Source organism: Alosa alosa, chromosome 3, assembly GCF_017589495.1.
Source record: "Alosa alosa isolate M-15738 ecotype Scorff River chromosome 3, AALO_Geno_1.1, whole genome shotgun sequence".
NCBI classification, from domain to species: domain Eukaryota; kingdom Metazoa; phylum Chordata; class Actinopteri; order Clupeiformes; family Clupeidae; genus Alosa; species Alosa alosa.
In genome coordinates, this window is record NC_063191.1 from 17,797,557 (window position 1) to 17,809,607 (window position 12,051).

The window sequence follows — 12,051 nt, forward strand, 5'->3', positions numbered from 1 at the left end:
AGGGACCAGCTTTAATCATATTTAATGCTGGAGCTGATTTTTATAAAGATTTTTCTGCCATTGGCAGTTCAGAAACGCAAGAGGTGAGTTAATAATAAATGAATGAGTGAGAACATGGACAGCTACTGTGAACCTTAAACCGCTTAGGGGAGCAGGAGGGCAGTGAAGACGGTGGCCCAGCGAGCTCCTTGGAGGGGCCCAACACGGCTCTGTCGCGCTCTGACCCGTGGCACATTAGACTTAATTGGAGTCTCCCGGCCTCACCTGCTCAGAAGCCTGACCGCCCCCTGCGAACTCACATTAACCCCCCTGAACCGCAGGGCCGCACGAAGGACACACTCCGAGTGTAATCATTCAGAATGAATTACAGTCACTCACTCTCCCCATCTTCTTCTCTCCTGCTCTCTCTCTCCTGCTCTCTCTCTCTCTCTGGCTATCTCTTTCTGGCTTTGCGGGCTCAACTGCACAGCTATTTACCCGGGGTCTGTTGGCCTGACACCAGGCGCGTGTGCTGCTGATTCCTGGGTGAGACCCAGCTCCATGTCTCCCGGGCGACGCCGTGTTGTTTTGGACACGGTTGTGGCAGAGCACTTATCGAGACCCTGCCATGACATGCCTTGTGGATTGTTCCAATGCCTTTATCTGCTGAAAGAAATACCATCTGATTCAGGATCACAGGAGTGAAATAAGGGTCTACATGATTGTGAGTGTTACAGGGGAGTGAGAAATGGGACTCTCTCTCTCTCTCTCTCTCTCTCTCTCTCTCTCTGTATCTGTTTGTGTGTGTGTGTGTGTGTGTGTGCATGTGCTTGCTGTGGGAGGGCCAGTTTTTTCCCCCAAAAAATCAAGAGCAGGACCTGCATCAATCCAGGGGGGAGAAGCAATTGCCTAAAATAAGCCGGCGATTTCGTCTGGTTCGCACTTTGAGAGGCATGTCTCATCAAGCAAATCAAAGTGCTATTCACACATCATCCAGGGAACTGCACTGTCAGAGCAGACAGGCACTGATGGAAAGACAGGAGCAAGAGTTGGTCCTCCGACCCCTCGGGAGAGGGCCTGATCATGTTTCAGCAGTCCACCTCCAGAGACAACACAATGGAGCTAAATATAGACACACTGTCTGAGCTGAAACGAGAATAAACATATTTCACAATTCCAGACAAGGCGTTCACGTAGACTTTATAAACCTCTTGAATGTAACAGAGCGTCATTTGTTTGTTTGCGTTCTTGTCTCTCATTTTGAGGGAGTACTTTTGGGCATTCATGTGAACTCAAGTTGCAGCTCATGCTACGCATGGCAAATAAGAGATTCATGTTGCTTTACAAATCCTCAAAGTGCAGGTGGGCATTCAGACCCATCTGTTTCCCGTTTAATTACGTGTGATGACAAACAGCAGAGACTTGCTTTTCATAGGTTTGCCACAATGGTACCAAATGCAAAAGGAAACAGCATAATGAGAGAGAGCCATAAGCTTTTTAAACAGACAAATGGAACTGAAACAGGAATGTTTTCATTGCATCATAACAAAAGGGGAAGTAACTGTAATTAATATCATTTTTTATGGGAATGGCTGATGCAAATGTATTGCATCTAAAATGAAGATTCACTCCCCCTTCTTTGAAATGTCCCAATTAAGGCAAGCAAACGGGTATGTCCAGAATGCATGCTCCACCAGACAGGCTTGCAGACACATTAACAGAGAAAAAACTCCATTGAATTCATTCCAACACAGAGTACTGTATATAGCCTCCCACCACCCACACAAATACTGGCAGAAAATAAGACACAAACACACACACACACACACACACACACACACACACCGAGAACAAAACAATACACTCAGACAATATGAATCTGCTACAAAACATGCTAATGATGATAAAGCATATTCACTTGTACCTAAGTGAAGAAACCCTACACTTGAAAGAAAATTATGTCTACTGAGCCCAAGACAAACGCGAGGTGGAGGTACACTGTCAGTACTCCATTAGCTCTACAAATCCTTCTCAGACAGACATCAGAGTCTTTGTTTTGTAGTAGGCTATAATTTTATCCCCTGCCTCAGCTTCTCTGATTCTTTATGGATTTGCTCAGCAGATATAGTGAAGAGTGGCAGTCCAGGGTACATCACCCCCAGAGAGTAACCGAGTATCCCTCTACGATTTTTGCAAATGTGAAAATAGGTTGGGAGCCTTTCTCGGTCACGCCTCTATAAACATGTAATCAAATGAAAAGAAGGTTTGAGGAGCTCTGCTATACTATTCACGGGTTTGTCGTGTCAGCACTTCGTCGAACAAAATCAACTTTGGAACACACACACTCTGTGGCGAATGTATGAATGGCTACAGAGCAGTTATTAGAATCAAACATTTATGTTCTGCATAATTAGAGAGAGAGAGAGAGAGAGAGAGAGAGAGAGGGAGAGAAAGAAGAAAAAATAATGCCGATGCGGACTTATGCAAATGATCAAATTCACAGCACACCAACTGTATTCACAGAACTACAAAATTCTGAGAGAGAGAGAGAGGTCACACAGACGGACTGCTGATTTCTGCAAGACACCTTCAATGCACCCGGCCCGCTGAAAGCAGCCCCACATAGATTTAAAAAGATTCCCGCGACTTGTACAAAGTGTTGCAAGTTTTTGCTGTTCTGATAAAAAGAGGCCCAGAGTGACAGGCAGCACTGATGACTGCTGACGAGGAGGGATCGTTCCTGCTAATGACAAACCTTTCAGTATGTCCGTCACATCCACACACCCAGCTTACTTGCCAAAAAAAACCCAACAACAAAAAAAAAAAAACTGAGAAAAGAGGCGATAAGTGGATCCCACTGCTGGGAACAGGGATGAGACCACAGCAACAAAACTGCATGATAAATGCATATAATTGCCATGCCATTCAAAATCTGGGGACCTCGATTGCAGTGCAAGTAATTTAACTTCCGAAAATGAGAAATGATCGCAATCTCGCCTGAGTGATTCAATAATGTTGCTTTGCATTACATTTCACAGTTGACAGAGTCTTATCACCTGCAAAATAATTTATCTGGGCTCTCACTCCTACTCATGCTTCCTTTATGCACTTGGGTTTGGACAAGTCCTTCCCTATTTAAGAGCCTCTATGGTTACACTTTCAGTAAGTCACAGCGTTCTTGATACCCAAACTGATACATCATTGGGGAAAAACGTATAACCGCATAATGAGGTAGGAATCTCCCCCACCTGGATGATACCACGGCCACCTCTGTGTGCCACTATGTTTACCACACATTGGCTGTCTTGCGCGAAGGTGACAGATGACAGAAAGATTACCAACTGGCTGCACTAGATATGATTCAGGAGACTTTTGTAGTGAAAGTGCCCATTGGGTGAAGTGTTGCCAGAACACTGGGGATGCCACCCATACACTTTTACAACATGCATCTTGGGGTTCTTCTATAACCGCAGTGGGCTGGGGCCTCGGTGTAATAGCTCCCATGGGTGCCAGTACCCGGTTGCCAAGCAGCATCCCAATCTTTGCACTCATCAAGACAGGCCAACGGTTGAGTACCTTTACTGACCCTCAGCTTCAGTAGCAACGCTTAACCATACTTAGTCTCCTATTCAGGCACTGACCAGTCTGACACCTGCTTAGTTTCGGCAGATCACCAGTTGTGAGCTACAGGGCTGTGTGAGAGAAGAAAATAGTCCATTGTTCAAATTTCCCTGGGATGGAACACCGATCATATCTGGATGGCAGGTAATGAGAAGTTCATTTCGCAAGAACATCAAAACAATAAAACAATACCACATGATACATTCTTGCCACCCAAAAGACTTCTTAATAACATAACACCCTGCTTTAAATGGTATTTGATCTCTGATTGAGCACAAGCTGCCCCTCAAATTCAGATATCATGAACCTGTAAATGCCATGCCACTTTTAAGAACCTCAGTGCATCGGATCCTGTCTTAACCTCTCTGCGTCTGTGCATGCCTGCCTGCCTGAAGCCCTGCACTGCAGAGCTTCACAACCTCCCTCCGTCCCTAAAGCTGTCCTCCTCCCCATCAAAGGGAAAATGTCACATTACATCAAGCCAGCTTCATGCCTGTCTTTTAAAGGCCTTAAATATACAGCCTTGCATATAGGCACAAAAACTAAGACTTGCCAGGATTTTTTCTAGGTTTCTAAATAAATCCAAGTTTAGCTGTTCAGCTTGAAATCTTGAATGCTCAAGGAAAAAAAAAAAAGGGGGTTGCTATGGAAACAGAGTTACAATGACCAGAAACGAAGTCTTGGGACCCAGACTTGAACATTATACTGTTCATGTGCCACCAGCCTCTCCATTCTTTATTCACACATGATTGGTGAGTTACGACTGACAGAGGGTATTGAGGTAATATGAGACTCACATGTTCCAACTGACTCCACAACTCACAAGTCAATATAAAGGATGCCACCACGCACACATGTATTTTATTTGAAGGATCATTTGTATTCTTTTGATAAAAATGGTATGCTTCTCTCATACATTGTCCTTGTTATTGGCATCTTGGTATTTCCTATAGCCTACTCTATGAACTCTATGTGTAAGTACATACATGTTTTTTCTTTTATTGAAACCAAAGGGCTTCAGGGAGTCTGAAGTGCTTTACTTAATCACACTATGCCCAGTCATCCCAAATTATGTAATGACATTTCATTAAGAAGGCTATGAGGCCTGTGAAAACCTTATACCATTACATCTCTCCCTATTGGTTATCTTTGCAAGGCATCAAAAATATTTTCCATGTCTGCAATGCCTCCAATCTCTATTCATGCAAATAAGATCTAGCCATGTCAGTGGTGTAAACTTATTTCTCATTTCTCCAATGGTGTCCTATGGTGACATTCTCTGAAGACAACGATGATAATCTCAGTCTTGTCAAGGCTGCATTGTGTCAGCATATTCTCTGTTCCATTACGTCTGGTGTTGTATATTCAGACCCTGAGCTACTGTTCTAACAGCAGAACTGGCAATGACAAATGAAGTAGTCAAACTTTTGAGGGTCTTAATGTTATGTTTCATAAAGGCAAAAATACCCTTTTCACATATCCTTTCTGCAAAATATCAATACTGGACACAAAAAAGAGGACTGTTCTTCTTATAAAGGATACTGTACAATCTGAGAGATCAGTTTTTGATGCAGACAAACTGTCAAAGCCAAAACAATGTTGGTAGGCTGCTGTCTAGTGTATGACCAGCTACTGAATGATGCAGTCCTCAATAGATCAATAAAATCAGATCAATGAAATGCATTTAAGGGTCACTGGTGTGCCCTGGCTGTTATAATCCTATCAGTCAGCAGAATAACCACCATGTCCCCAAACAGCTCTTCATTTCAAGTCTTATAAATACCACTTTTCAATCTATAGTCTTACTAAATCTGCCACTCCAGTTTAACTTTTACTAGTTTCAAGTCATCATTTGGCATTTTATAATGACACACGTGATAAGACTGGACTTACCTGTAGTTTCCACAATGCCTTCCAAGATCACTACAATTTCAAACTGCTCCGTTTGCATGGATCTCTGGGAGAGTTCGTAGAATGGACTTTTGGTGTCGATCACGTGACAGATGGTGAGCGGTGACACGAGAAAGAGCTGATCCGCCCCGGTGCTGAAGCCCACATCTAACTCTAACTGATCCAGCGGAAGAAACTCGCCTTCGGGCGTCTGCCGAGACTGTGGAAGCGTACAGAGAGAGGATGGAATATCGGTTGAAAACCTACAACTCAGTGAACTGTGGTGACAGCTTTTAGCCTACGCATTTTAAGGCAATCACAGCAATCAGTCATCAATGAATAGATGGAGGAAGGTAATTACATTAAAGGTTAGCATCAAACACTGCCAAGAAACAAAGTTTCTTTTAAAAGTGTGCAGATTTCGCACGCACACATCACAAGATGTCCTCGTGAGCATGCTGTCAGTGCGTTTATTCCAATGACTATAATTCAGTCTAGATTTGTACACAATGCTTTGCAAAACTTTAACAGTTAGCCTACCATAGAACTGTAGCCTGGCCTTATTTAGATTACGTCATTACATTATGTATGTACACAAATGATCCATTATAATGTTTAGATCATTAGACTGAAAATGGGTTAGCCTATAGACTAATTCAACTTGGACTAATGATTGTCCATTTCAAAACTCATATTTCTGCATTTAGGCTACATGAACAGTTTATGAAAATCAGCGTGCTTTCTTTACTTAAATACTTAACTTGTTAATCAAGATTAGGGACTAAACTTACTTTGAGCAATTTGCAGCGTATCTGTGCTGAGACCATGTGGCTGTTGCGCAGGTTACCGACTCTGAACATCAGAGTGAGTTTTCCATCCCTCATTGAAATGGCCGCGTGTTCACTGAACATTAAGGTCTCAGCTCTTTTCTTGGGCTGAGACATCTTAATGAACATACAGCCGATTAAAAATGCATCGACTATTGATCCAAGAATTGACTGAAACAGAAAGAGTATGATCCCCTCGGGACATTTGTCTGTGATGTATCTATAGCCATAGCCTATAGTGGCCTCGGTCTCAATGAAGAAAAGGAAAGCTGATGGAAAGTTATAAACATTGGCAACACATGGCGTGTATTTGTCATCGTGAGTTCTGTTGAGGTCTCCCCTTATGTAGGCAATAATCCACCACATAAAGGCCATGAACAGCCAAGCCACAGTGTAAGTTAGGATAAAAACGAACAAATTATATCGCCATTTCAGATCTACCAGTGTGGTAAAGAGATCTGACAAATATCTGCTGGTCTCTCCACCGAGGTTTCCATGCTGGACGTTACATCGCCCGTTCTTGTCCACAAAGCGCTGCCTCTTCCTTTTCTTCTCTGGGGCTGGCTGGTTAAAGCCAGAGCCGCTAGATGAGGTGGTCACTACCTGATAATCGTCCCCAAATTTCTTTCGAAGTGCAGACATACTATGAGGACAACGGAAGATAGGAATAATCTCGAAGATTAATTTCTGCAGTCCACTTAGTAGGGCTACAGAGTGTTAATTGTGGTTGCTGCAATTGTTTCACTGTTATGCGCAATTTCTTTCAGTCAAAAGGATCCGAAAAATGCTATAGCCTATCCCTAGCTATATATTGCCACAAGTAAATATCTTTACCGATACATGACAGAAAATTACCATGGAACAAACAATAAAACAATGTTTTGACAAAAAGGTGGATTTAAGGTAGTGAAAACAGGCACAAGTCAGTGAAAAACCATTCGCAATTTAGGAGGCTTTAGTTTGTGATCAGTAGGCTACTGTATATTCTTTGGTGCGATGCTCATTTTTCATCCAGCTCAGAACGAAGCGGGTAGGCATTAGATATTCACTGAGAAGTCCAGACCTCGAGTTGAAAGTTGCAGATGTGTCAGCACTCCATAAATCCAATGTAGCTGCTGCGTTGGACAATTACTGAGATTTGTTGAAAGAGCACACACGTTGTTGTTTTTAAAGGTCCGCACATGTGTGAAATTGAAACCGTTGGTATCGGACAAGACTCAGTTTACAACCCTCCTCCTGCTGCTTTGTCTTGTCCGTACGAACACATAGAATCGGCATACAGTTAAACCACCGTGAAGAACGCAATAGACTTTGAATTATAGCCTACTGTCCGACTGATTCCACAGTTCCTGTCTGCGTCAACTCGCTCAAGATTTCCTTTTCCAGGCGTTAGTCTTCTAGAAAATATGTCATATCTAAAGGGCAGATATCAGAAACGGCTGCTGTGTTTTCCCATAGGTTTCCTCTTCTGCGCAATGTGCGCTTCATACAAAGATGCACTGCTGTCTGTGGCTTCAGTCGTAACCTACCTACTGAGTCTATTTGCCGGGAGGGGGTGGGATTCAGTTTGAGGCTGGAGATGTTGAGGGCGAAGTCAACATTATGTTTGCTATTTTAGCTGTTCTTTGCCATCTGACGAGTTAATCACAGCGCAATTAGACATTTATGACGCATGCCGTTTTAGTTCAATAGAGTTTTAGTTTACCCAGTTGCTTAGCTATTGCTAAAATCAATCCACTAAACAGCAAAAGATAAAGCCTTTATTAAGGTGTTTTTTCTTTTTAACATTTTAGACAATGTATTATCAGATATTCCAAATTACATTTCTGCTATCAAAGGGGCAATTGCCACATGCTTTTGTGTTTGTTCACCTGGTGGATTTCATGCTTCTCAATGAGGGATAATGACTGTAAACAGTGGGGGCTATCTTCACTCTTCTGAAACTAAGTAACTGGCAACATTGTATTTTTTGACATGAGGAATTTCCTAGGACTATGCCTTAAGGGCAAAATAATTTTCACTTTGAATAATTATCCGGCCCTCCCAACAGCTTCTGGAAAGGTATGTGTGAAGTGAACCTGGCATAATACATGCCATAGTGATTTTTCTCTATGTTTTATGTATGATCTCTGTTTTTTCATTTAATTTGATCATTCATCTGTAACCAACAGTAGGCCTATGTAAAAACTCATAGACTATCAGATGTACCTATGAAAAGTTACAGATATGGTAGGAAATCATGCCACTCAAAATGAGCCTGAGTTTAATCAGTTCTTCTAATCATAAAAACAGTTGGAAATGTAATTATACTTATAGGCACACCCCCAAGAGGACTGAGGAATGAATTTGAGTAATTTCAAATGAAAAACAAATGAAAAAAGTGATTCTTAATAACGTAATCACTCCGATTCCAACGTGAAATTACACATTGGTCCCGCATTCTGAGTTCTTTTACACTCCTAATTGCTCATTGGCCACGTTGTTTCTCCTTCAGCACTATGATTCATCAACACACCCAACTGTTAACCAAGCTAAGAAATGCCACAAAGCCATGGAGGTGTCACACGTGCTGAGGGCCAAGCGATTCCTGGGTGAAGGTGATCGATATGTCCACACTTCCGTATCCCTTGCGGTCACATCCGCCAACGGGTTTCACCCTAGTTCATCCGCTAACGGGTTTTACCCTAGTTCATCCGCTAACGGGTTTTACCCTAGTTCATCCGCTAAAGGGTTTTACCCTAGTTCACAACAACCTTCCTGCCCCTGATCTCTCCACTTTTACCTGGAGATTACTTCTCTTGGTCCCATGGGGTGGTAATGTTCATAGTCTTAACTGAGTAAGCGGTTATACTGGACCCCCAATCACCATCCAAGTCTTATTACAAACTGTGTTTCTCACGAGAGCCCCCACCAGGGGAATGTAGCAGAGTAGAACATGGGTCCTGTCCATACCGCATGAAATATGGCCCTCAGCATACAAATGATTGGCTTTGTGCTAGTTCATGCGGCTCTTATTCTTCATGGCTCTCTTGGCAAAATGTCTGTCAGCCCAAGGGAATCTGCTGTGGCCACACACACACATTTTACACACATTCACATCTCCTTCACACATGTACTGTAGCCTACCTTTTTGTGTGTGCAATGTGATGGGAAACTGTGTGTCTTTGCAGCAGGATATTATCATTAGGAGCAAGGAAGTTCATGCTTTTGAACATTTCATGTTATTTGAATAGCCGGTAGCAGATGGATTTTCAGATCCAAGGAAATGTTTCTGTATGATTTTGTAGGATCAGGCTGCACTGAAACTTCACTTTTCTTACGAGTAGGGTACTATTTAAACAGCGGCATTGTAAACCTTCATGGATTTTGCTCAACATTTCACCTGGCACTGACATTTCTCCCAAATAATTAGATTTTTTAAGTGGGTCTATAAAGATCAATATAATTGTTGGGGCCAGCTGCCGAAAGTGCTTTCACTCTCCAACAGTCCCTCTAAGCCTTGCCACCGTCTACTACAGACTGTCATTTTAATGACGTTTCACCTTTGACACCATATTCAGTCCGCAGCAGTCTAAAAAAACACACATACGCTCAGGCTAAACTCTTTGCCAGGTGTGCTAGAGAGTATAGGGATGGAAACTGGATAAGATAATTGGTATAACGATAGCTCTCTCTCTCTCTTTCTCTCTCTCTCGCATTCAGTCTTTTCTCTTTTTTGGTGCACCTCCAACTGTCAGTTGCCAGGCCTTGATTACAGCAGGTAAAAAAGAACAATTGAGTGCAGGGCAATTGCTGCCGTCAGTGGGTTTTTTATAATGAGTCTGAGGTGATGGGGGTCAGGGAGCCAGCGTTCTTGTCCCTCATTAATGAGAAGTGGCCAGCTCAGATGTTGTCCACCAACTCTAACTTAATGGCCTTTTGCAAAAGCACTGTGAGAAGTTGTACCAGGGGTATTTATGTTGAAATATTTGGCGCAGTCGGGGGAAATATGGACTTCACACCGTGTCTTTGGACAAGCAGTCTGTGCATATGATAGAGATGAGTCACAGAGGAGAGTGACAGGCGCTTCTTTCCCTGTGTGCCCAAATGTCAATTGTACCAATACAATGTAATAGCCAAATTACACTTATTGCCGTCAGGTTATGGCAGTCTAAACGCTGTGAGCTTGAAAACATCACGGACTGGAGAGCAGAATAGTTAGAAAGTGCAGAACACAGAACATCTTCCCTCTGTTTTTCTCCTTCGCCACATTTCCTCGCGCTTGCTCATAAGGGTCACTGCTCTCTCACTTCACATCATTTTAAGATCAGGAAAAGGAACCAGAGTTGTGTCCTCTTCCCCTGTTTCCCTCATTAGCATCAAATGGAGGCAGAATCAAAGGCGATCTGTTGTGCTGAACGCAGTGGCATATGGTACAAGGGAACTCACTATTTATGGCAAGCCCCCGGCGAGATCAGTGACGAGGGACACTTCCATAACTCAGATGGAACAATTGCTTTAATTGAGCGAGGCCTCTTAGTCATAGACCAGCGGTTTGAGAATATTCACTTCTCTCTTTTCTGCCTGCCAATATAAGAATTAGTGGCAGAAACATTTAAGTCATTGCCTTTTTTTCACACAGCAGACCAAATGAGCTTGGTTGCACTGCAATTACGAGCTAATACTGCCAGAGAAAAGGGCAGACAGGAAAGCCGAGCAATATTTATCTGTCTACAATTTTGGCCGGACAACAGCAATACAGCAACTATCAATTTTCTCCCACAAATCTGATCGAAATCCGATGATGATAACATCCACATTGTTTTGAAAGATTGCCGTTGTCATTCTGGGGGGTAAATTGCGCTTATCTCTGACAAATCCAGAGAGGGAGAGCAGATGCCATAGTCCCTTCCCTTCCCAGCCTCAGCACCAGCCATTATATGGGTCCTCCTCAGACACTGATGAAAGGGATTTTGATGTTCTTGTGTAACCCATTTCATAAAAATAGACTGGACAAGACCTGGTGTGGAGGCGTAAGGGGGCGGGGATGGGGGTGAGAGGGACGGAGAAACTTGAATTGATTTATTAATCTAATCAGAAGGAGACAGAGGAAATGCAATCATTGAGCACTATATTTCTGACACGACGATGACACTTGACGCCAAGACGCTCAGCCAATCACTTCATAGGATCATCCGCTCATTTCCCATCTCATTCCCTAATCACTGCCATCAGAGCCCCTGCACGAAGCCTGATTTAATATCAGCCTTTAGACTGTTGAAGATCTCGTTACTCTCACTTACTGACGGAAAAAAAATCACATTTTTTAACAGGAAAAAGACCCTTAAATAAATCCCCATACAGTAATGTTATTTGCAGAGCTACTGATTTCCAATCTCTGTTTGAATGGAGCGGCGACAGGACCTGATTCTCTGTGAGTGACAGAGCGATAGCTCGCCTCCTGGTTTTCTTTCTCCCAAAGTCCAACACAGCATTCTTCCACCCAGTGACGAGCTGTCCTAAAACTCACGAGAGGACACCCAAAGGTCCATCTGTAATGTGATTCGGCCTCGCTGCGTGAGCAGCAGATAACGAGCAGCTGTTGACAAGTGAATCCATCATGTTCTCTGACAGGGCCAACTGGACAGCTGAGACAGCGGGGGAAGGCAGAGTATACTGGCTACATCTGCTGGCTTTGCAAAGCCACTACAGCGCTGTAGCAGAAATTAACTGAGGCTCAGAGGGATACAAACAT

At 43.1% G+C, this 12,051-nt stretch overlaps 1 protein-coding gene across 1 annotated transcript in view; it reads right to left on the reverse strand.

The window, feature by feature from the left end:
* The window catches only part of kcnj3a (potassium inwardly rectifying channel subfamily J member 3a), a 19,350-nt gene extending 11,519 nt beyond the window's left edge, over nt 1-7,831 (reverse strand). The window contains exons 1-2 of the mRNA XM_048239911.1: nt 6,282-7,831; nt 5,494-5,710 (exon numbers count right to left, since the gene is read on the reverse strand). Coding sequence (XP_048095868.1) covers nt 5,494-5,710; nt 6,282-6,959 — 895 coding nt within the window. The 5' untranslated portion in view covers nt 6,960-7,831. The remainder of the gene's footprint in view (nt 1-5,493; nt 5,711-6,281) is intronic.
* Nucleotides 7,832-12,051: the final 4,220 nt, after the last annotated feature.